Source organism: Pyrgilauda ruficollis, unplaced genomic scaffold (assembly GCF_017590135.1).
Source record: "Pyrgilauda ruficollis isolate IOZ18807 unplaced genomic scaffold, ASM1759013v1 scaffold80, whole genome shotgun sequence".
Taxonomy (NCBI): Eukaryota; Metazoa; Chordata; class Aves; order Passeriformes; family Passeridae; genus Pyrgilauda; species Pyrgilauda ruficollis.
The window spans coordinates 625,430-649,283 of record NW_024529933.1 but is presented as its reverse complement, the minus strand read 5'-3'; the positions used below and the strand labels follow the sequence as shown (position 1 = coordinate 649,283).

Here is a 23,854-nt window from a genome sequence, read left to right as displayed (position 1 = left end):
AGGCGGGGGAGGAGGAGGAGCCGCAGGCCCGAGGAAGGAGCCCAGTCCCAGGCGCTCACCTGCCGGCGCTGCCCTGCCGGGACAGGTAGCGCCGCTCTGTGCCGCCCTGCCGCACGGCCGGCGAGAGCTGTAGTTCGCCCCCTCCCCTCCCTTCTCTTCCCCGCCGCCCCGCCCCGGGCTCGGTCGGGCCGTACAGGGGCCGGGCCGCTCGTTCCCGCCCCGCGCAGGGGGCGGGCAGGGCCCCGGCGGCGGCCGCGGCCGGACTACAGCTCCCGCCGCTCCGCGGGACCGCCCGGAAGAGCCGCCTCCTCCCGCCGACTTCCTCCGGCCGCGCTGGGCGCCGCTCACGGTGCGCCAGGCCGGGCACGGTACGCGAGGCCGGGCACGGTGCGCGGGGCCGGGCGGCTCCCCGGGGCGCGGGGCGGCGGCGGCGGCGGAGCCGGGGCCGGGCCCGGGCCGTGCCGTGCCCTGCGCTGCCCGCTCGGCTCCGCTCCCCGCCCTGCCGAGGACGTGGCCCCAGCTCCCGGAGGGAGCCGCGTCCTCCTCCTCGCCTCCTCCTCGGGCTAGGCTGGGCTGGGCTGCGCTGCCGTGCCCGGGGCGGGAGCGCGGCCCGGGCCTCCCCGGCAGCCCGGGTACTTCTCGGAGCATTTGGGTGCTCGGGGCCGCCCCTTGTCCTTCCTCCCGGACAGCATCCGGCGGGGCGTCCGCGGTGACAGACGGTCTGCTTGTGCTGGCTGCCGAGGGCCCCGGGTGGGTTTGCGGTTGTGCCGCTGTTCTTCTGTCTCTTCGGAAAAATGGCATAGGAGTGTGGGGGTTTGTTGGTTTGGGTTTTGATGGGGTTTTATTTGTTTTTAAAAATTATTATTATTTTGAAGAAAAAATCCTTTCGTTTGTTTTACACTTTGGAATATTAAGGCTGTGCATTCCTGCCGGCTTTGGAGGGCAGTAAGGTAGCATTAAGGGTGTTTATTTTGAACTTAAGGTGTCTTATTTTGCCTTTAAGTGAAAGGGTAAGGTAGAACACCGAGGAGAGCTTAACACATAAGGGTGAAAGCCTGTCAAAAGCTTACTCAGAATACTGGCTGGCTGTAGGTAAGTAGTGCTAAATAGTTAGATGAGGCAGTCTAACACTCTAAAAGCACTCCTCTTCCTTTCTTAAAGGCATGTGCTACATTGCCTTGAGTTCTGTGGGTCATCCTGATGCCAAGCTCTTCCTCCACCGCAAAGTTACTGTGATGTTCTCACAATAATTAAAAGACTAACTTTAAAGAAGAAACTGGTTGCAGACTTTACTAGCTTAGGAAGAATGCCAGTTTTGAATATAGAAAGGGCAGGATGAAGATAGAGAGAAAATAAAATATTTTGTGGTTGCCTCTACGCTGTGAAAATGTCCTGTGCCAGAAAGCCTTCTAGAAAGAAGACCCGAGATTGGGAAGCTCTGAGGAACAGATTGTTCCAATAGCAAATGCTGTTTAAAAGAAAAGCAGATGACTTTAAGGTCAAACCAGGTCTTAGCTTTAAAAGGACTCAGTATCTTGGACAAATAAGAACTATATTTGCATATGTTGACATGAAGCGAGCAGTAAATCTTGTGCTTTGGGCTGCAAACTGATTACCCAAGGAAGGAACTTTTCCCCACAGCGTTGCACAACTGGCAGTGTTTTGGTTTCCTCGGGACAGCTCTGTTATCTGCCTGGTGGGAGGGGAGGGAGAGCCAAGGAACCTCTTGTATTTGACCAGCAGACTGTGTGGCTCACAGGCTGGGAAACTGGAGTGCCTTGGCTTCCCTTCTCATTGCAACTTGTGTGGGGGACAGCCCTGAGCTGTAGGGTTACTGCTGCACTGTGTGGTACTTGTGTGGGGGCTGAGTCTTCATTCACTGGTGCTGAGAAATGGTTTGGGACCTCAGGTGAAGGTAGTATCAAGACTGCTTGCAAAGTTGCCTCTTCTGGGCTAGTCTTGCCTTCCCACAGCTCCAGTTGTAGGCACTTTTTTTTCCTCTGTGTGAACCCAAGCAGTCTAGACATGTGTCCCTACAAGGAGGTGCTGTGTGCCAGCTGGAGCAGTGGCGGTGTGGCTCAGGAGCTCCTGGACTGTGTGGAGACTGATGGTGTCAGGTCCTTGTACAGACTCACTGCATTTGTCCTGCATGAGAATAGAGGTGTTCAGGTGTGGTGTAGGATAAATGTGACTGGTGTCTCAAAGCTGTCATAGCTGGGTCTGTGTTACTCAGAGGATCTCCCTGCCACACTCTGTTTTGGAGGTCAGATGGTTCACATATCCAGCAGTAGGTGGATATTGCTGTTGGTCAGGCATGTGTCACCACTGGGAGAACAGGAAGGGAGACTGTCTGCAGTGAAAGGTATCTTGATGAAAGCTTTAAAAGGAGGAATAGAAAGTCTGTGAAATAAAGAGTTTTCAGTAGCCGAAATTTGGATGAGAGACTGTCTGGGCAATGACTTCTACTTTCTCCAGGTGTGGTTATGAAGCTGAACTTGAAAATACTTCTGTCAGATGTGCAAATAATTACAAACAGCACCTGTGGATACAAAAGGAGTCAAAGGCATTATATTCTGTCTTATTTCAGTGCTGATCCTATGGGGGAGCAGGGGAGGTGCTTTAGTTTACCTCTCCTCAGCATTCAGAATGTTTGTGGCGTTGAAATGTCTTCTGAAATGTGTGGAGAGAGATTCATCCCCTCACTGCCCAGTGGGGCTGTTTCCAAAATCTGTTGGCAAACATCATCCCTCGGCCGTGCCAGCACAGCTGGGGCATTGGAGTGGTGTGACATGGAGCAGCATGAGGAAACTGTGTGTCTTTGATGGTCTTCCCTCAGTACTGATAGTTTCTGGTTGTCTTGAGGTTGAGGCAGGTGTCACCCATGCCCTACACCCATGTCCTGCAGGGACAGGAAGGTGTGACTTGTGTGCTGTACTAATGAGTTAGGGACTGATGGAGCTGTAATGTCAGGCTTGAGAATAAACAGGAAAGGATTCCAGCTGTTGGATTTCAGCACTGTCCTCACAGCTTTTTCCCTTCTTCTATCTATGCAAGTCCACTCTTGGGCATATTCCTTCAACAGCATCTTAATGAGGCAGTCAGATCCCAAACTCTTCTCCAGCCATAGCCAAATGCTGCTCTTGTGGCTTCATCACCTGTCTGTGTCCAGCCAGGTAGCAGCAGAAAGCTCTTATTTATGGTCACTCTGTAGTGCACCATGTGTGTAAATGGTGCACAATGGTCTGTAATGGGAGAATGCTAGAAATTGGTAGATCAGGGAGTACTCCTTTGATCCTGGGCACTGAAGAGGCATCTGCTAGGAGAGAACCAAAACAGAAGTGCCATGAGGGTACTGGGAGAATGGGCATAACAAGACACCTTAAGCCATAGAAGTTACTGAGGAATGTACAAGTGATGAATGGGTAGTGGTGTGAATCAAGTTGGAAAGGCATGGCATGGCATGGCATTGTTCCATCTGGATTCGAGCTGCTTGGGGAACAGAGCTGAACTTCATACATGTGTTTTAATTCAAATTGGTTTTCTCTTCTCCTTTCCAATCTTCTTCTGTTTAAGGGAGAAGAAGAATGACTTAATCACCATCCAGCCCTCGTGGCCAAGGCAGGAGCAGGGCTAGGGCTGCCAGGAACATGGCTGTGCCTGGAGGCTTACGGAGAGCCCCTGCCAACAGAGGTCTTGTGTCCCACTGCACCCACCATCATATTGTTGTGTTCCTGCTGACCTTCTTCAGGTAGGTTGAGTGTACCTCTGCTCAGAGATTTGTATTTCCACCCTTTCTCCAGAGGAGATTGGGCCAACCTGTGTCTGTGTGTTTCCTGGCAGTTATTCCCTGCTCCATGCCTCCAGAAAGACATTCAGTAATGTTAAAGTCAGCATTTCCAGCCAGTGGACTCCCTTCTGCCTAAACAGCACAGTCCCCAAGCTCCGCCCATATGAGGTAAGGACACAAGGTAGAAGGAAGTGCTAGGAAGGGTGGGCAGCTGCTGGTGGGCTGAGCTTGTGGGGCTGAAGAAGCCCCTTTAGGTGTTCCTCACTTCTCAGCATGTGAGTGGAAGCTTCAGGTGTTGGCATTGTAGTTTTATGAATCACCAGGCGATGCTGAAAGCTTCCCTAGTGGTGCCCAGAGAGAAACTTCTCAAGAAGCTACAGTGTTCCAATGGAAAGGGGGGCTCCAGAAGAGTCTGCAATAGGCAGTAGCATGGAGGAGGGGGAAGAGTGGCTCCCTCTGAAGGGGTGGAGGCAATAAACCAAAGCAGTTAATGGGCTTACAGAGAGTTTTGTCAAGTCTTGGCTGTGCTTTTTCTGTGGCAGTGGTGCTGCTGCCACCCTCTTAAAAGGATAGCCAAACTAGGAGACAAGAGACCTGTCTGACAATGCTAGCTGTTTGTCCTAAATTGATGGTGGAGAATGACATTTTATCTTGCATCTGAAAGGCCTGATTTCCATGCTGAACATCCAGTACCCCTTGTCTGTAAAATCCTGGTTTCAGTTAAAGCAATGGGAGTTTTGGCAGTGCTTGCTTGCAGGAAAGGAAGTTTTAAACTGCTTGGTTCTCACAAATGGGAAGGCAAGAACTACCTCCTGGTTCCTACCATGGGGTTTTTAGGGCTTTTTTTTTTTTTTTTTTTTTTTGGTAATGCTTTTGAGAAGTGGAAGAAATCTCACATCAAAAGCTTGGTCACAGGCCATGAGATCTGTTAGGGCTGGGAGTTTTAAGTCAGCTGCTGGAGCATAGAAATCATTGGTTATTTGAATGTTTGACAGAAGGAATAGAAGGATGATAAATGCTGACTTCTTATGATAAGTGAAAACAGTACGTTTGGCTTGTAATGTGTTCAGGATTTTATAGTATGGCCAAAAGGAATAAGCATCTCAGGGATGCTAAAACGAAATGCAAGGTGTTTATATTTAGTTCCTTAACTAACATTCAAACAACTAGTATATTTTGGAAGCTGCTTTGATTTCTTTTTAAAATATATAGATGGTTTGGTGTTTGCTGGATGTTGAGATGCATGTGTCTGATCAAGAAAAATGGTCAAACTGATCCTTTAGTTATCAATTCATGTTACATCTGTTAAACTCAGTGGATGTATGATCAGTGTTGTCTGTACAGTATGTTCTCCTGGAGAGGTAGAATCAAGCTGAAACAGGTGATATTTGAGTTAGGCACATCTGTAGGTCGCGCTTGGGTTGGGTTTGTTTGTTTTCTAATGGAGGCATGGTGGGAAGGGAAGGAAACTTTGTTCTGATTAACTTCATTAATTCTTCAAATTATCCTCAAAGCTTGCTATTTTTTTTTTAATCTGATGTCACTAATCTTTCTTTGGGGACAAGTGCGACTTTTTCCCTTTTGTTGATCATATTGAAACTAAAGTGAAACTCAGGGTAAGCACAAAACCCAACAACATTAGTGATGACTGGAGTTTGTTGTAAATAGTTTCCAACCAGTCTATTTCTTCCCCTTGTTGCTTTTGTGTTCTTTCTTTTCTGTTTGTTTTCTGTCATTTCTTGTTTTGGCTGCTGCCACAAATACTTTAAGGGAATTATTTATTTAGTGAAGACAGCAAGAGAAGTACAGAAGAGATGCTGCACATAAAACAGAATATTCCTTTATTTTATTATTCATTAAGATGCTTGTCAGTGTTTCAGAGTAAGAAGCTGTCTAACAGTTGCATGCTTGTTAGAAGTAGGGTTTGTTTTGCCACTCATTTGTCTTGATCCAGGTGAAAGGAGCATTTCTCACTTCTGGTTTGCTAGCTTGTATTTTAGAAGTGAAGCAAGGTGTCAGTGAACATTTTCTGCCAGAAGATAATGCCAGAATTGTTTCTGATTCGATAACTAAAGTGTTGGAGAAATGGGACCTTGCTTGGGCCAGGTGCCGTTCTGCTTTGGAGTTGAGGTTTCCATTGAAACAGAGTAGAATGAGCTATGCCTCTCCCCTTTTACCTGTCAAAATTTTCCCTCTGTAGCTCTGGAACAGCAGCCATTTATTTCCAAATGCAGAAGAAGCAACTCTCTTCCTGGGAACATTGGACACCATCTTTTTGTTTTCCTATGCTGTGGTGAGTAAAACCAACCCCAAGCTGCTCAGCTTTAGTTGATTCTTGTTGGGAAGATCACAATAAAAACAATAAAAAACTTAGTTCAGAGGCAAACCTTTTTCAGTTACTGTTAGTTCTGCCCATGCCTGTCACCCATGTGAAGATGCTTGTTAACAAACACAAGGGAAATACTATCACTTCAGTATTTTTTACACCCCTGTCACCGGGGAGTACTAGTTCTGTCTCTCCAAGAGTTCTTAGCTGAATTCTTTTAAACAAGAAATGTAATGAGCAGCTACAGGCAGGGTTTCTTTCATGGCAGGAGAAGTGGTTAGAATCAAACTGTATGTTGAAGTAACAGCAGTGTTTGGATTAGCATGGCCTTTCTATGGAGTTTTAATACTTACAGCTGTAAGGTGCAAATCCTCTGGCTTTATTTAATGCTGTGTTTTGTTCTCAGGGTCTCTTTGTCAGCGGTATAGTTGGGGACCGCCTGAATTTACGCTGGGTTTTGTCTTTTGGCATGTGTTCCTCTGCTCTGGTGGTAAGTTGGAACACAGTAGTGGGATTTAAAAATCTGCTTTAGGGTTTCTGGGTAGGATTTTGCTGTAAGGGAGAAGAGGCTCTGTTTCTGTGTGAATCTGCTCATGAACTGTACCTCAGTGGTCTCAAAGCCTGGAGGTCTAACTTGGTGCTGGATGCATGTACTGCACTGTCTAAAGCATGGAGCGTAGATGACTCTCCCCTTCCTGAAATGTCTAGCTCTGGACACTGTGTCAGAAGGAAATTCCTAAGTTTGAGAAACTGTCTAGAGACTTGATGAACAGCTTTTGTTCAAGATTAGTGTATTTGGGCTTTGCGGACTGTTTTGTGGTATAACTTAATCTCTTAGACCATGTATGTTGTTATCGAGGCTTTTGCTTTTAAACACAATCTTCACTCTGTTCTTTAAAGGACATCCTAACAATACCAGGCACTCATATACTTACTTTATATAATTGCCAGGAGGGTATGTGTCAAAAAAGAATGTCTGCTTAAAACAAAGGATGTTTTGTGTTCAAGTTCAAGCCGCTTCAGATAAGTGTAAATCAGTTTTATCTCGTGGTTTTCTGGTTATTAAAGTAGTGGTAAAATGTGTGGAGTGTGTTTGTTTTACCAGTGGCTACAAACCCCACTGTGGCCTGTTGGGCTCTGCAGACACATGACTGCAAGCATACATCAAGCACCCTGTGCCACAATGTGTGTTTATTTTGGGTTAGAGCACTTAGTAATTTGAGATCTGGCTGTAGTATTTGTGTTAAATTTGGTGAGGATACATGGCCTGTGAGGGTTCTGTGTTTGCAGAGAGCCTCACGGATTAGCATGTCAGTACAACAGCAGATCAAGAGGCAACTGTATTTTTAGTGTTGTCATTGAAACTATTTGTGTCTTCCTTCTCTTCTCCTGTTATAACTGTGCTGTCTGGGGAGGCAAAAGTCTTTTGGAGAGGAAGTGCCATGACAGCATATTTGTCTCTGGAGTCAGAGCTGTTCTGGCTCAGCAGAGGGTGCTGTGAGCCCTGTGCTGTGTCTCAAACAACACCAGCCTGGCCTCTGCCCTGGCCCCTGCACAGTTCCCTGAAAGCTTGTTCCTTTTTTTAGGACCCCACTCCTGCTTGTCTTTCAGCAGTAGCCTCAGGGTGTCTTCTCTGTTTTCCCCCTGCTCTCCTCTAGGTGTTCTGCTTTGGCACACTCACAGAATGGTTGCATTTCTACAACAAGTGGCTCTACTGCTGTCTCTGGATTGTGAATGGCTTGCTGCAGTCCACTGGCTGGCCCTGTGTGGTTGCTGTCATGGGAAATTGGTTTGGAAAAGCTGGGTAAGTTGAGTTTTCTCCAGTGACTCACTTACCTGACATGCTGAATAACAGATTGAACTGAAATTCTCAAACCAGAAAGGCCAACTGTTAGATCATAATTAAAATTAGGTAGGATGAAATATGCCTTACTTGTTACATTCTCTCTCTCTCTTTTTCACTTTTTTTCTGGAGCCACAGAACAGCCTGGTGTGAACATAATTGTGTGTGTTAAAAGCATAGGTTCAAACTTCAAAAATCCCATAGTGTAGAGTGACTGAATTTTAATTTTCATACCACTGAAAAACGTGTTTCTGTCTGCTTAGCAATAAAGAGAGCTAATGATAACTGAGTCATCCTAGTCTCCACTCTCACTTCAGGGTATTGCAGGTGAGCTCCAGTCATAGTTTATAACCTTGTTGCCAGCTCACTCTCCTTTAACACAGATGTTCCAGAGTTCCTGGCTTATCTATTTGGCACTTCCAAGTTGTTATGTGTTTTGTTTTAAATGAACTTTGAGCCCCTTTGAAGTGGAAGGGAAAATGGTGTAACTTTATTCATAAGTTAAAGTTAACTTGAATGTTTTTTGTCGTGTTCTTCATGTCATCTGTCCTCGCATTGTCTGCTTCAATTCTTTTTCCCCTTCTGCAGGAGAGGCTTTGTCTTTGGACTCTGGAGTGCCTGTGCATCTGTGGGAAATATCCTTGGGGCATTCCTTGCCTCCTGCGTTCTCAAGTATGGCTATGAGGTAGGTACCTGGCTTCTAGCTACATCTGTATGTCTGAATGGGACACTGGTTTTTTATCCCGTCTTTGAGAGATAACAGCCTCATGTATACAATTTCATCTTGCTGAATTTTGTGGAGGCAGAATAGAAAGGCTATTCATTTCCTGACTCTTCCAAGCTGGGAGAAATGAGCCTGAAACTCCTCTGTAAAAGGGTCTGATGTTATTAAGGAGATCTAGTGTACATTATACCATCTTCTGATTTGGGTGGCTTCAAGTGCTCTTCAGAGTCATCCATCACAGGTTCTGAGTTGACTGGAGTCCCTGGAGCTGGAAGGGCACAGAGGCATAGCTGCTGTGACTGGGAAGAGGCCAGGCTGTTGTGTGGCAGTGGACAAGTGAGCATAGGGAATGGGAGTGACCCAGCATGTCTCATAGCATGGGGCCTCTGAGGACTGGCTGTCAGAGCTGAACTGGTCACTGTGGACATGAAAAGGCTTAGAGCACCAAGAGCAGTCTTCCAAAGCCTGGGGGAAGTTTGCTGGGAAATCAGAGCCAGATTCTTTCCAGGACTGCACTTTGAGAGAGCAAAAAAGCAGTGGGTGTGAAGTGAAGCAGGGATGGTTCCGTGTGGATGTTTGGAAAACCATTTTCCTCTGATGTATGTTAAGCACTGGAACAAGGAAGGGGACAGAGCCTGGAGGATCTGTCTTTGGAGGATTTCAAGAATCTGATTGATCAAGGCTCTGAGCAACTTTGTCTGAATTTGGTGCTTGACTCTTCTTTGAGCAGTCCCTTCCAATAGAGCTGGATCTCTGGTTGTGTTGGCTCAGCTCCTTCCTCACTGCTGTCACCTCAGTACAGATGAGCCTAGATAGGACCAAGTCTGTTTAGGAGATGCAGAGATCACTTGTTTCCAGGTGTCATGGATGCAGTCTGTGTTGTTGTACCTGTGTTTGCTCTCTCATGAGGCTGGAATGTAAAGAAACCCTCATTAGAGAGGGAGGTGTATGTGACTGAAAGTGCTTTAAAAAAGAATGTTTTATTTATTTCTCCTCAGTATGCTTTCTTGGTGACGGCCTCAGTGCAGTTTGCTGGAGGAGTCATTGTGTTCTTCGGGCTCCTGACGTCGCCGAAGGAAGTGGGTGAGTGGAAGAGCTGTGCTATTGCAGTCCCTTCATGGAGAGCAGATCTGCAGCTTTCCATGTAGTATTACTCATTCTGACAGCATTTATCCTCAGGGCTCTTATCAAATGGTGCTGCACCTTAGTGCATTTAATGGAGCAAATGCTTTACTTGCCAAGATCACACTAAATGCTACCACGTGAATAGGGCCTGGATGTTTTTTAAGGCAAAAAAAACCAGCCTAACATCTAACATCTTCACTAGGATATGCCTAATTATCAGTTTTTCTTCACCTGAAACGTCAGTATTTGTTAAAGAAACAGCAGGCAAACTGGTAACTGGCTATTGTAGGAGAAAACTATGGCAAGCCTTAAGTGTGCAGTGAGAAGGGAAAGTAGCTTTGGTCTGCAGGTCTCCCACAGCCAGATAAGTAACTCTTGGGTTGGATATGTTTCTTTGAGAAGGTGTTAGGCAAGTCAGAGTGCAGCAGGGAAACAAAAGAGCTCTGGGGCTTTGACAGGGTTGTGGAGGAGGTTTCCCAGGTGCCTGCAAAGGCTGTAAAGTTGGGAGCTCTAAAGCTGCCATGAAGTGTGCTTGTAAGAATGCTCTGCATCCCAGGAAGCACAATGCAGTTCCCAGGCCTTCCATTCCAGCAGAGGCATTAACAGGCAGCAGGTATCTGAGTCCCTGCTGCTACTCTCAGCCTCAATGCCCACAGAAGGTGGCACCCAGGGCCAGGGCTGAGGATCCTAACCCCTCAAAAAGGGGGGAAGTGCACTAATTTGTTGTGTCTTCCAACTAATGGCCAGACACTCAGAACAGACAAAGCCGACGCCAGGATCACACAGTACTTTCAAGAGCCCTAGAAGACAAAGGGTAGAAACTGGCGGCACTGCAGAACACCATCTAGAAGAGTTTCTAAGCCAAAGGAGGATGGAGGTATGGGAGAGCAAGGGAACTGCTGGAAGGTAGAATTGCTTAAAAGAAGTGAGCATAGCTTTAGAGTGGGGAGAGGGTGAACAGGCTGTGGTCTGTTTTTCCTGTTGCTTATTCCTTGTAAAACTTAGGCCTCCCTGAGCTTGGAGCAGATGAAGACGAAGCCAGTGTGGAAGAAGATGCCAACAGACCCCTAATGGGCAATGATGATGTAGATGATGATGACCAGAATTACTCCATTCAAGCAACTGACAATGACAACCAGCCCAAGGCCATTGGCTTTTTCCAGGCTTGTTGCCTTCCTGGTGTAGTACTGGTGAGGACACAGATTCTTAAGAGTGAGCTGACTTAACTGTCAAACATAAAGCTGTCTTTTTGTGTTGTCAGGATTTGTACACATCATTGTTAATATGCTGACCATATGTTGTAGTGGTTGGCATCTGATGTCTCATGCTGTTAAAATGTTGGGGTTGAGCCTGCTATCCTTGTGTACATGGATGATGCTGTCTGGATGTGTGGTGTGTGTTGCTCTTCCCATCCTGCTTCATGGAATGCATGTAATGAGCCGGTGAAGTGCAGCAGAGATCCTGCTCTTCCTGCTGTGAATTTGCAAGGGAGGCCATGGCCAAAGGTGACTGTAGCATGCTTCCTTGGTAAGGTAGATGTCTGCCCTGCGGAGTGGGGTTCTCACTCCTAGCTAAGCATCACACATAGCTCTGTGGCACTGATACTGAGATTTGGAGCTTTTTAGTTATCTTAAAGCAGAAAGCTGGCCTGAAAAGCCTGAATCAGCATGATGTAACATCTGGCAAAGTGTGGAGGGTTTTTTTTATGAGCAACAGGAAACAAGGTCTGGTGATGCAGTTTCCACATATCCTTGTCCTGTCCCTTGAAAACTTGTGCTTCTGTATCAGCAGTATTGCCCAATTCATGTTCAGCTGAAAAGTTGACCTGTTATTAAAAAACAATGTTAGCCTTCTGCATCAGGACACACATTCTGTGTGCCTCCTGAATACTAGAACCTGTACAAGAAAGGGGGCAGACTGGCTGCTCAGCAGAGCAGTGGGAACTGCCCAGATTTGCCATGGAGCAGAACTACTGAATGGGCAGTGTTGTTAGGTACCCTTAATGAGCAGTTGGCTGTTGTGATTAAGGCAACAGGAAAATGTAGAAGGGATGGGTGCATTGTCAGTGTGTCGAGTGCAGGACAACCACAGTCCTGTTGTTAAGGATGTAGTTGAGGGATGGCAAAAGAAAGCAAACCCATCTTGAGTTCTTTCCTACTCTGGATAAATGCCTCACACAAAATGTTAGTGATGATGTCTGCCTCAGTTGATGTGTGACGTTTTTCACTGGCCTGAGCAAAAGGAGATGGCAGCAACTGAGGTTGCTTGCTTTGAACTTTGGGTTTTGGGGGACACCTTCCACGCCCTAATCCAGCAACCTGAGCACCTCTGAGCCGGAGTATTATCTGATGTTGGCTTGGCGTCCAGCCAAACAGGGATACATGTCAGATTGTTGAGAGACCAAATACTGAGAGAATCTCCAAAGCCTTGTCAAGATTCTACAAAGAATTTATTTGACATATTTTTTCTGTAGCTCCTGTCATCTCCTGCTGAGTGATACAGTGGAAGAGTTTTAGTACGGACAGCTTTCCCCTGAGCCTCTAGGAATTCAATGTTTAATCACTCAGACAATCTGGTAGACAATTTCTTAGTGTGTTGTAATATCACTTTGTGCAGTGTACTTTTGACACCCAGAGGCAGGAGAACCCTACCAAACATCCCCATGTCTTCCATGTATGGTGGAAATTAGTTTGTGTCCTGTAAGAGTGAAAAAGCATTAATAATACAGCTAAGAAGTCTGCATCTATTAAAATAATATAAATTCAGAAGATATTATTTTGTGGAATTTAATGTATAAAAAGATCTGCTTTTTGAAATTCAAAGTCACGTGTCCATATGCCCAGAGCCTCAAAGGCTGTACTTTAACATCTTCATCCTTGTTTGCCTTTTCCAATGGATTCCTTTAACTGCTGTCTTTACTGAAGTAGAGTGACCTGTCTCTCTGCATGCTGGGCCAGCAGTCCCTGAGAACTAATGTTTGCCACACACATGAAGGCTCTGTAGGAGGAGATCTGCTAGCTAAGGACAAATTGAGCCCAGCAACCAAAAAAAAGTTGTCTCAGCTGTTTGGTTTGGAAGCCTGTGCTCAGCTTTGGCCAAACCTTTCATCCCGTGTCCTAGAATACCTGCCTGGGGATTATGAGTGAAGCTTTCTCTTCTGATGCTGTAAGCAGATGAGCCTTCTGAGCAGCACAAGATAGCACAGAGGAACCACTTCACATAACTTTTCTCAGCATGATGCACAGTTGACTAAATCTCAAGCTTGTTTTATGTCACGTGGCTGGCTCCCTTCTCTTCAGAAGGTGAATTAAATTTTCTTCATTTTCTGAAGCCTAGTGTCATTTCCTTTCAAGATTACACTGAAAGTGTTTTAACCCATTGCATTCAGTGATTTAAAAAATAACCTTCTTGACAATGATTTTTGAATTCTTGGGTTCCCTTTGATGTTCAGCATTAAACTTTTATGATGCTGCCTTCTTACATGAAATTTGGAAGTGCTTTCCCCTGGAAGCTTTAGCTGGATCCAGAGCTTTATGGAAATAAGCAGAAATGCTGTTTGCATTTCTCAAATGCTAACTGCTCACTGGCCCTCTTTTTGTTCCAGTACTCCTTGGCTTATGCCTGCTTGAAGCTGGTGAATTACTCATTCTTCTTCTGGCTGCCCTTCTACCTCAGCAATAACTTTGGATGGAAAGAAGCAGAAGCTGACCAGCTCTCGATCTGGTATGATGTGGGAGGAATCATAGGTGAGTGAGCAGGGGAGTGACACCTTCTTGCAGCTGTCTCCCTAGTGTTTGAGAATGAAAGACAGTGAATGCAGCCAGAGCAGTTGTGTTCAGTGGGATCTAGCTGTTCACTTAATGTGGGAAAAGTCTAGGTTTGTATGTGGCTGCTTGGCTTATCTTTTTTTCCTTAAACACAGAGTATATGACCCCCTAAAGAGTTAACATATAACTGAAGTTAACATATCACTGTCATATCCTTGAAAATTACCCCCAGCTGGCATTTTTCTTTACTGACTAGGACTTCTTGAAAAGTTCTGTGTACAAAATGGGGCCCCTGCTTGCTACTTCCTTTCTGACAGGTACCCTTGGAGAAGATTTAGATCTGGACTTGGTGGGTTCGGTACTGTCCTGTCTGCCCTGTGTTTCTAAGGACAGACTCATTGCAGATCTCAGGAGAGCAGGCACCAACTGTGTTATGTTCAGAAATTAAACATAATTGCTTTTATTTCTGCTGGCTGCAAAACCTGACCCGGTTCCTCCAGAATCAAAAGTATAATCTATATATGTGTTTAGACTTCCAGTCTCCTGTGATCAGGTTCTAGCTTTATTCCCTTGTCCAGTTAGCTTTCTTATAATAGACATCCTTGTTTGGGTCCATTCAGGGTCTGGTTTTGCGTCTGTGGTGTTTTCTGCATTAGGCTTTCTCAACATTCTGGCTTTTACCAGCAGAGCAGTTCCTGCAGAGGTACCAATGGTATATAAGGTGATTTTTATTGGCCTTTGGCATTTGTTGCATTCAGTTGCACCTGCCCTAAGAGAATGTGAGGCCCCTGTGTGATAATGTTTTCCCTGTGAGAAAGAGCTGCCTTTTCTTGCACTTTCAGTTAAAGGAGCCAGCCACAGCGTTCAGCTTGCTTAATCCAGGGTTGTGGTGGTCATAGAGCCGTGGTGGTCCTGTAGGGGAAGAGAAAGGAAAGTAGGAACATTGGCTAGTGGTGTGCCAGAAAAAAAAGAAGCAATAAATTCCCAGTAAAGCAGTATGAGTAGTTTTCTCTGCTTTATCTGAGACTTAAATTTGCTGTTGTCTCTGTGTCCAGGGCAGGAAGGGTAGGAGGCTTAGCTTTCAGGATTTTAGGGGGAATGTGTATTGATGAGGAGGCCACTGCACTCAGTGAAACGAGCTTTGTTCAAGGTACCAGCATCCTGAGCCTGACAGTGAGACTTCTTTTTTTAACAGGTGGGACTATCCAGGGCTTGATTTCTGATGTGCTGCAGAAGAGAGCCCCCGTGCTAGCAGTGAGCCTGCTCTTTGCTGTGGGCTCTCTCTTTGGATACAGCCGTGAGTACTCGTGTGCTGCACAGGGATAAGAGGCTCATTCAGTACCTCCTAGAGAGAACCAGAGCACAGCCTGTTCTCATTATGTTTTCTGGCCTTCAAACTGCTTCTGGATCAGAATGGGGCCTTTTGGTCTATTTTGCTCAAGTGTGGCACTGCACAGAAAGAAATCCGTTCTCTGGTTAATTGGGTGGAAATGAATTCTGTGAGTGGCTGGATTTCTCTATAGTGGTGAGTTATGGTACTGATCCTTCTGGTACTGATCCTTCTCCAGTGTCAGTGAGATTTTTGACATTGTCATTGTGTCAACACCATAATTGGCAGAGCAAGAAATCTTGGGTGCATCCCTATCCTGTGGGGAAAGAGAATCTGTGGGCAGATCTGTGCTGGAGTATATATTCACTACTCAGAGGCTGGAGAAGCTCTTAAGACTTCTGAAAATGGTGAAATTGGAGAGTTTATGCCTTTTTATGATATAGTTGTTGGTGTCCAGTTTTTGAAAGGAATCTTGGGGAAACAGGGGGTAAGGAGATGGGAAGATGTAATTTCTGTGAAACATCTATGGAGCACTTCTAGGGGTGACAGGTTTGTATTTTCAGACAATGTCCTGTGGTACAGAGTGATTTAACTCACTGGGATGCCATTTCACTTCTCTATGTGTTCCTCCAAAATGGGGTGGTGGTCCAGACAGACTTTTATAGAGCGCTTCAAGATTTGTGGGCAGAAATTTCTGCCAGATCTGGAAATGTACAGTGGCTTTTGGAAGCATGCAGGCTTACTCAGATGGTCTTGAAGTAAGTTCAGTAAGTTATTATTATTGAATAGCAAGGATTGGGTTTGGTGGAGTTTTTGTAGGCTCTTGTGTTAACTAATTGCTTTAAAAAGTGAATTGGCAGTAAACATTAAATTATTGCTGATGAAGTTTGAAGTTTGTGACTAGGTAGCAGAACAGCCAGAGCCCCAGGTGCTTTGTACTTAGCTAAAAATGTACTGCTGTCCAGGCAGATACAGAAGCCTCAGGTGATCCAAAGTTCTTGCAGTGTGATAATTCAGCTTCCATCAGCCAAGCCAGGAAACCTTATTGTGCCCACAGTGTGTTGCACATAAGAGTGATAATGGCCTGAGAATATATGAAGAGGGTGCACCTTGCCTTGTGCAGTAACTCGCTGTGTGTGGGCCCTGAGTGGAAGGGAGTGAGAAGTTCAGGTGATGCCTGGAAATGAGATACCAGGGAAAACTGTCTGAAATGCACTGAGGGGCTGGAATGGAAAACTAGCAGCATGTACACATGCTGCTGAAAAGGCAAGGGGAACCTGTAGGTGTTCAGACATGGCTTTGTTAGGAGGAATTAGTGTTTTGGAAAATGTAGGAAGAGTGAAAGGGCTGATTCAAGTGTTTCATACTTTGTGATGAAAGAGTTTGAGTTGAGTCTGACTTCCCCAGACATAAATGAAGGATTCTCTTACTATTCAAGTTTTATTTACACTCACCTGGTCTTTCTCTTGCAGGTTCCCCAAACAGCAAACCTATCAATGCTGTAATCATGGCAATTACAGGTAACTTCTCAAAATCCACTGTTATGCTAGTAGACATCTAAATTCATTGCAGAACAATCAGTAACACCAGCCTGGTGGTAGTAAGGTGTTTGTGTGTGCTGCTATCTCTGCTGGTTTTGCAGAAAGAGTGAAAACTGGGCCCCAGTTTCTGTTACCTTTGGAAAACAGCTGTAGGAAAACTGCCTTACAGAGGGAGATATAGAATATAGACTGTATAGAATAATGGCCTGGAGCTGGGGGGATCTGTCTTGACTCAGTACGATGGAGGTGGATTCATGCCAAAATACCTAGCAGTGATCTGGTATCTGAGGAAGGGGGTATATGGCAGTCATGAGCTGCAGCTCAAACTTGAGGGTGTTTGTCAGAATCCAAAATACCCTCTGTGCTGTGAGAGGTCACAAGCTTTTTGTGCTACCACACATACTGTGCTGTGTTATGGAATTAGGTCTGCATGAATAGAGCCTTTCTTTCCAAACACTCTGATTTCAGAACTTTTTGTCCTCTTGTTGTGGGTAATTTTTTTTTATTTTTTTTGTTTGCCTTCCATCTCTTCCATGAACCCCTAGAGACTGAGGCTGTAGCATGGGCGTCCATGCTAATTAAAATGTTCTTCTTAGCTCTTTCTGTATGACTACTCCAGATATTCAGGGTGTTCCATGACTGTGTGTTTCAGATACCCCTCTACCTGCAGTTAAGTCTCTGAGCACTGTCCCTAGTCTTAATTCTTGTCCTGAGCTTTCATGGTAGAAAATCTGCGTTTTGAAGATATTTTGTTGAGAATCTATGTGAGTATTTGTTTTGCACCAAGGCTGTTTTCTTGTTGCTTCCAGGATTTTTCATTGGAGGCCCTTCTAACATGATCAGTTCTGCAATTTCTGCTGACCTGGGGCGTCAGGATCTGGTGAAAGGCAGCAGCGAGGCTCTGGCGACAGTCACAGGAATTGTGGATGGAACAGGCAGTATTGGTGCTGCCGTGGGTCAGGTGAGACTGCCAAAGGAAAAGAGAGGTCTGGGGAAGGAGGAGAAGTGTCTGTTGTGGTTACAGATGTTAGTGCATTCCTCAATCTGAATTTGTGTTGGGGGGGAAAGAGAGGGTTGGGGTTTTTTTAAAAATAATTACTTTAGAATCAACCAAGGGAACCTGTATGTTTTAACAAAGTTTCCAGTGGAAACAATGTAATTAAGAACTAAACTAAGTATTCACAGTGCTAATGTTAAGGCACTTCTGTAATTCAAGTGAATTTTACAGACTTTCATAGCTGGAACATCAAAAAGCTTGGCCAAGTGTGAAAAAAATACTTTGAAGTTTGAGATTTTTTTTTTGTTTTGAGGTGATATGCAAACCGTCTCTTAAAGAAAAGTGTATCTCTATAACTGAGTAAAATTGGAATACCTATTATGAATGTTACTGTGTTTATGAAGTGATTTAAAATTTGCTTTTATTTGTGCTTTCTCTTTTTATCTGTGGATGTCTTTTACACCTTGTAAATCCAGCCCCACTTGCTTCAGTAGTCCTTACAGTATGCTGCCAGAGGTCTGAGAAGTAGAGTGTTGCAGAGGAGGAAGCTGACAGTGTGCCCACTGGGGATGTTTTCTTCTCAAATACAAGTGTTAGCTACGTGAAAGAACACAGTGGTGCTTTGGTGAGGATTTAGCAGAGAGATTGGAGCCAGTTCTGCTCCAGGTATCCTCCAGTGGTGGTAAAATACCATGGATGCAGGCGAGGCTTGTGAGTTTCTTTTCTAGAAAGAGCTTTGGGTTTGTGCTTGCCATTGATTGCCTGATAAATACAATCATTCAGTCACTGTTTTGTAGGATAGATGCTACTTATCTTCTCTGAACATGGAAAATTACAAGTGCTTTGAGTATTTGACAAATATCAGTATACTGTTACACTCAGTGTTCTTCTGGCATCGTCTCAGTGTTTTTGTCTTCCGACACACATACGGTCCAAACTCACGTCATCATAAAAAGTGGGTCTTGGCTTTGGAGAGATTCCACCTGCCTCCCCTTCCAACACTGCATTTATTCCAGCAGAGACAACCACAACGTCATTCCGGGGGTGTGTGAATGACAGCAAATGCACAATGAACATGTTAGAAATTCAGATCCTGTTCTGATATACCCAGTGGTGAAGAAGGGAGGCCCTTGTGCAGCATCTGAGTATAAATCTACTAATAAGAGATACATTTTCTTGTGTGGCCCGGGCTGCCCAATTGAGCTAGGGTGCAGCTCGGAACAGAGTGCAGTCTCAAGTGTCTTGCCTAGATGAAGGGTTAAGTAGTTACTGGTAGCACAGCTCTTGAAAATGTGTCCTGTGTAATTTATAAGCCATTCTAGAGCTTTTAGTTCTTCTGAGAGTACTTACATCTACTTATATCCCAGTGTTCTGTGCAAAAACCTTGTATTCAGCAGAGTCAATTTGTCACCCTTTGAAACTGTAGTTCAGCTCTGTCTTTGTGCTGTTCTGAGTTACTGTAAAGCTTCAGGGTGTTTTCTCTGCTTTGCTGAAACTGTGGGTTTTGTACAGAAAAAGGCTGCTGTCCTGAGTCATCCCTTCTGACAGGAAAAGATCAATTGGAATATTATGTGATCAGCTCTGTGTGGAGTGCCAACAGCCCACAAAGTCTAGAAAATGAAAGTGTCATGCCTGAAAGTCATGTTTATCTTCCAAGTTTGAACTTTTTTTTTTTTTTCCTTTCTGTTTAGTATTTAGTGTCTTTGATCCAGGAGAACCTGGGATGGATGTGGGTTTTCTATTTTTTCATTCTAATGGTAAGAAATCACCTTTTTAAAAAATTCTTTGTCAAAGCTCAATTTGCCATAGGATGTTTTTGTGGGAACATGAGAACTGTGACTTCTGATGCCATTCTCAAAGTGGCCTGTGCTGTGGCTTTGCCTCAGGTTGTCTAAGTCAAATGAGTTCATTTTGGATCCTTTAAAGTCATGTTACCCAACAGGAACTGAGATTGTAGCAGAGACACAAAAGTACTTGCCCAAAAATACCTGTATGCATTTCCTAAAACTCATACCACCTGACTTCCAAGGTGAGGCTTCTCCCTTCTTCATCTCCATGGTACATTGTTTCTAATAATTTCAGAGAGCTGAAGTTAGGCTGCTTGTTTGTTACGTCTTGAAGATTAGTGGAGAGAGTGGTGAGGGTATTGAAACCAAACTGAAAATGCCTTGGCCCTGTTTTGCTGCTGGGGCAGAGAGCTGTTGAGGCCCTGATGTCCTCAGTGTCACCACAGTGGTGAACACTGCACTATTCACTTGGTCTCCTCTGCTGGAAGTGCCAGGAGATGTTTTTGCATCTGTGCTGACAAGGGAGAAGGCCACTTGGATAATCAGCAGAGGTGGTGAGGAGCAAGGTCACTGAGGAGCTGGAGAGCTCATCTTTGTGAAAAGGCTGAAACTGTATGAGCTTTCCTGCAAGCTCAGCCCTTCCTCTGCTGTGCCACTCTGTCATTGCTTCTCTAAGCCTGTGTCTTCCTGGGATGGCCTTGGATGCACATTGGAGCAGGGGGGACTGCAGCACTGGTTGCTCTGTGCTAATTGTCCTGGATTTGCTTCTTTCCACAGACGAGTTCAACAATCCTGTTCATTTCACCGTTGATAGTGAGGGAGATCAGGTTGCTGCTGCATGAGCGGCACCTGCGAATGCTGGCAGAGTGACTCCTGCTCTCCTCTGCCTGGACTGCTCTATGGAACTGACAGCTGGGACACTCATCAAAGCTTTGGGAGACTTACTTGTTACATCCTCCAGATTTGGACTGATTCAAAAGGACTCCACAAGACTCGATTGACTTTCCTGTGGTGAGCTCAGTCGTGAAGCACCAAATACCTGTCCTGAGACCACCTGTGTCAAGGAGCTGCTGACCTAAGCCAGACAATCCATGGGACTGATGGATTATCCCAGCCTCCCAGACTCTTCCAGCAGTCACACCAGGGTCTTCTGTTGGGTGTCTCATTCCTGTACCTTTTCTTATTTATTTTTGGATGTGCTGACCAAAGTCAGCTCTTTGAAACTGACAGTTTTCAGGAGGCTGTCTTGCAATGAATCTTGATGCTCTTTTGTGCTGGTGAAATCATACAGTGCAGTTAATGGGTAGTCCTAAATTTCAGATCACCTTAGCTTTTAGAAAGGGAAAAAATAATTATTTGGGATTTATGCTGTCCCATTGTTTAAAAACTGCTGTTGATAAATCTCTGCACAGATGGACCTCTGCTATCCTGCATCTATTAACTGTTACATATTCCAGTAGAGTCATATGAAGAAGTTAACTCTGTATTTGTTTTTAACATTTTTAATAATGTTACTAATCTCTGAGAAAGGAGATTTCATTTTTTTAAACTATTGAAGCAGACAAAATAGTGTGCAATACTTTATGTAATCTCTGAAATAAGCCTTAATAGGTCCTTTGAGTCTAAAGGATCCTTGAATGGCTTCAGGGATCAGTAATGGGACACAAACAGTTTCACTACTTTGTTTACTGAACCTGACCAATACTGACCAAAATGGGTGTGAGGTGACCTTCTGAAGGAAACTGGTGTCACTGACTTCATACTCCTTGGGCAATTGCTCATCTCTAGCAAAGCAGGATCAGAATGGAATTAAAGGAATTTAAGAGACCTGGCTGCTCTCAGACAGGAGCTGAAGTGTACTCGTGGAGTAGCATTAATGAGCAACTGCTGCTGTTTCCCCTCATGCTTCTGTTGCTATGGCTGCATAGGGGACCTCAAGCTCCAGGGTTTGGAAGCTTGAATTGTACCTTGAAGGGAAAGGTAGCTGCAAGTCTGCCTGCAAGCATTAAAAACAAGTGGCTGTGCTTGCTGTGGTGGTGTTTGTGTGCTCTGCAGTACTGTGGTAAGTGGGGTGACCAACTGACAGCTCTAACATTTATTGGTGATCTTAATGGGATCACTGAGTGTAACTTCTGAAAAAAAAAATGCTTTCTTTATGCCTTGAGATGTTTCATTGTAATAGGTCTGTTTAACTTGCAGAACTTGTGAGCAAACACTCTGTCTAACTAGTCAGTTCCTGGATGGAGGTGGGAAACAGCAAAATTTGAGCTCAGAATTTGAAACTTTTTAAATGGGAACAGTTGCCTTTTCAAAATGTGCATTAATTTTATTTTATTTTTTAATTAATGAATGTCAATTTTTAGTCATGTGTTGATTGTAATGAGTGGAACATCATTAGTGCCTTACGGTTTTACAGTTTTGAATGGTTGCTTGGTGATTGCTGCTTCTGTAGTTATGTCTCCATGCACAGCATTGCTTAATGTGGAACTCAGTTGCCCCATTTTATATTTTTTTGAGTCTTTTTCTCTGGGTGGAGGTGATTGTTGCATCTTTTTGTTGACCCTCAAAGTATTTCAGTGCTTGGGAAAATGATGCCATTAAGCTGATACAGGGCTTGAGTCCTGTTCTTGACTCTTCTCGTTCCCATTCCAATTTTTGCCTGTATAATTAGAGCAGGAGACTGAGAATCTATCATTCTGTTCTCAGAATTATGCCCTGGGGTTAGTGTTCACATCCCAAGCTACTCATTAGCCCCTGTACAAATAGCATGAAAACTCCCTGAAATTTAGTTCTAAAATTGATCATGGCACCATTTGCCTGAGCCACAGCATCTGAGAATCTCTGGTTTCAAATTCCAACCTGGATGAACTTTTTGGCTGCCTCTCTGGGCAGCAGATAAGCTTCTGATGAAAGGTGGGGTGGGAAAGGGACGTCGCTGGGGTCAAGGGGGAGGAGAGGCTGGCCCCTGTAACAAATGGCTTCCTGTAAACAGTTCTGTCCCCTCTTGAGAAGTGTCAGAAGTGATGGAGCGCCAAGCTCAGGCTGCCCAGCCGCTGCATCCGAGCGCACAGCACTTTGGGGCCACCCCCGATTAGAGAGGTGTGCCTAAGGCCTCGGGATTGCTGCTGTGCTTGCTTGTCCTGGGTTTTCAGTTCTATGTATTTCTCCAGGGTTCTCTGAGGGAGAAAGGTTTTCAATTTGGTCATGTCTGAACTGACCTCACATGAATAAACATTCTTTGACTTGATCTGGGCTTGTTCTTCCGTGTGCTTTATTCCACTCTCCCTGGTGCAGTTCTGCTGAGCATCCTCCTCTTCCTCCCTTCCTCCTCCTCACAGGTTGGCTCTAGCAGCTGCTTTTCACTCAGCTGCTGTGAAAACCTGAGCCCTGACTAGTGCTGAAACCAAACCCTCATCCCAGCCTAAAAGGGGACCATGTTCCCAGGGCTGCAGTTTGGCACTCTTCCTGATCAGGCTCACAGGAAGTTTTGTGAGAGTCCCCTAACAGAGACTGTGTAATTAATGGTCCTGAAGGAACCAGACCTTATACTTGGTTTTATTAATTTATTTCTTTGTTGATCTGCATGTAGAAGTCAGGTATTCTTCCCTTGGAATAAAATGTGCCATGTGGCTGTGGGCCCTGCTGTGCCTTCTCTCCTGTGGCTCATTCCATTAAACATGAATCCACTTCTTGGCTTAGCTGTGTTTAAATGGACACAGTGGGGAACTTGGTAATTGTGTTTGTGTTTTATAGTTTATAATAAATTCTGAATCGAGCACAATACCAGACCACTGGAGAAACTCCTGTGCCTGCATGTTCTGGTCTCAACCCCAAGTAGTTTGGTGGTGCTATCCTGCTATTCCTCAAGGAAAGTAACAGTTCATGTTTTTACTCCTTTTCTGTCACTTTTTTCCCCAACCTACTCATCAGGAACTTCCCACCCTACTCTGGAAGTACTCTGAGGAAGGAGCAGAGCTTTGCTTGAGCATCTGAAAATGCTGACAGTAGCAAACCTCATCACCACCACTGTGACTGTGAGCTCCAGAGCGTAATGTGTGGGCAAGCAAAAGAATAGGAATTGCTTAACTTCAAAGTGCAAATGAAATGCGTAAGGAACTGATTTCTGTTTCAGACTGAATGCCAGGATATGGCAGACTGACCAAACTGATACTGAAAGAAAAGGCATGCTTCAGCCCCATGACTCTTGTGTTAAGGAAGGGCCTTGCAATAAATGCCCTAGAAGCAATGCTGCTGTGTCCTGGTTTCCTTGGAAGTTTGGAACCTGAAAGGTATGGATGTCTGCCTAGTAGGTACCACCAGGCTCTCCAAAGCAGAGAGAATTGAGCTTCTGCTCTAAGTGCTGGGCAGCCTTACAGAGCATGTCCCCACCAAACCCAGGACAGCAGCTTTCCCTTCTGCAGGAGAGTGGGAGGAGAAGCAGCATGGTTTACGAGTTGTTTTCTCTCAGAGATAGAAGGAGAAAGTATTTTGAGATAGTCCCACAGACCTCTCCAGTACAAGCAATGCCTGCTTGGGGATGACTTGGACACACTGCTCTTTGGTTACTCTCCTGTCATTTAATCCTCTCTCCAACTGGGGCCAAAGTGCTCTGCCAAACCTGTTTGAA

General features: G+C 45.1%; 1 protein-coding gene across 2 annotated transcripts; it reads left to right on the top strand.

Moving 5' to 3' along the window:
• Positions 1-242: 242 nt before the first annotated feature.
• On the top strand, positions 243-22,474 carry SLC37A3 (solute carrier family 37 member 3). Of its 2 annotated transcripts, none has more exons than XM_041487493.1 (15): positions 243-368; positions 3,574-3,748; positions 3,841-3,955; positions 5,988-6,080; positions 6,520-6,603; positions 7,772-7,917; positions 8,545-8,641; positions 9,679-9,763; positions 10,811-10,995; positions 13,410-13,551; positions 14,768-14,869; positions 16,375-16,422; positions 17,253-17,404; positions 19,132-19,197; positions 20,005-22,474. In XM_041487493.1, exons 2-15 carry the CDS (start codon positions 3,648-3,650, stop codon positions 20,095-20,097), a joined length of 1,509 nt encoding a protein of 502 aa, XP_041343427.1. In that variant the 5' UTR covers positions 243-368; positions 3,574-3,647; the 3' UTR covers positions 20,098-22,474. The 2 variants fall into 2 exon arrangements, with proteins under 2 accessions (XP_041343427.1, XP_041343426.1); XM_041487492.1 differs by lacking the exon at positions 243-368 and adding an exon at positions 613-750.
• Positions 22,475-23,854: the final 1,380 nt, after the last annotated feature.

What these genes read in the sequence shown, in the direction of transcription:
- SLC37A3 (XM_041487493.1), top strand. Translation starts at nt 3,648, where the DNA reads ATGGCTGTGCCTGGAGGCTTACGGAGAGCCCCTGCCAACAGAGGTCTT. An exon ending in TTCTCAAGTATGGCTATGAG is followed by an intron (nt 8,642 to 9,678) that starts GTAGGTACCTGG and finishes ATTTCTCCTCAG; the next exon opens with TATGCTTTCTTGGTGACGGC. An exon ending in TTGGTGCTGCCGTGGGTCAG is followed by an intron (nt 17,405 to 19,131) that starts GTGAGACTGCCA and finishes CTTTCTGTTTAG; the next exon opens with TATTTAGTGTCTTTGATCCA.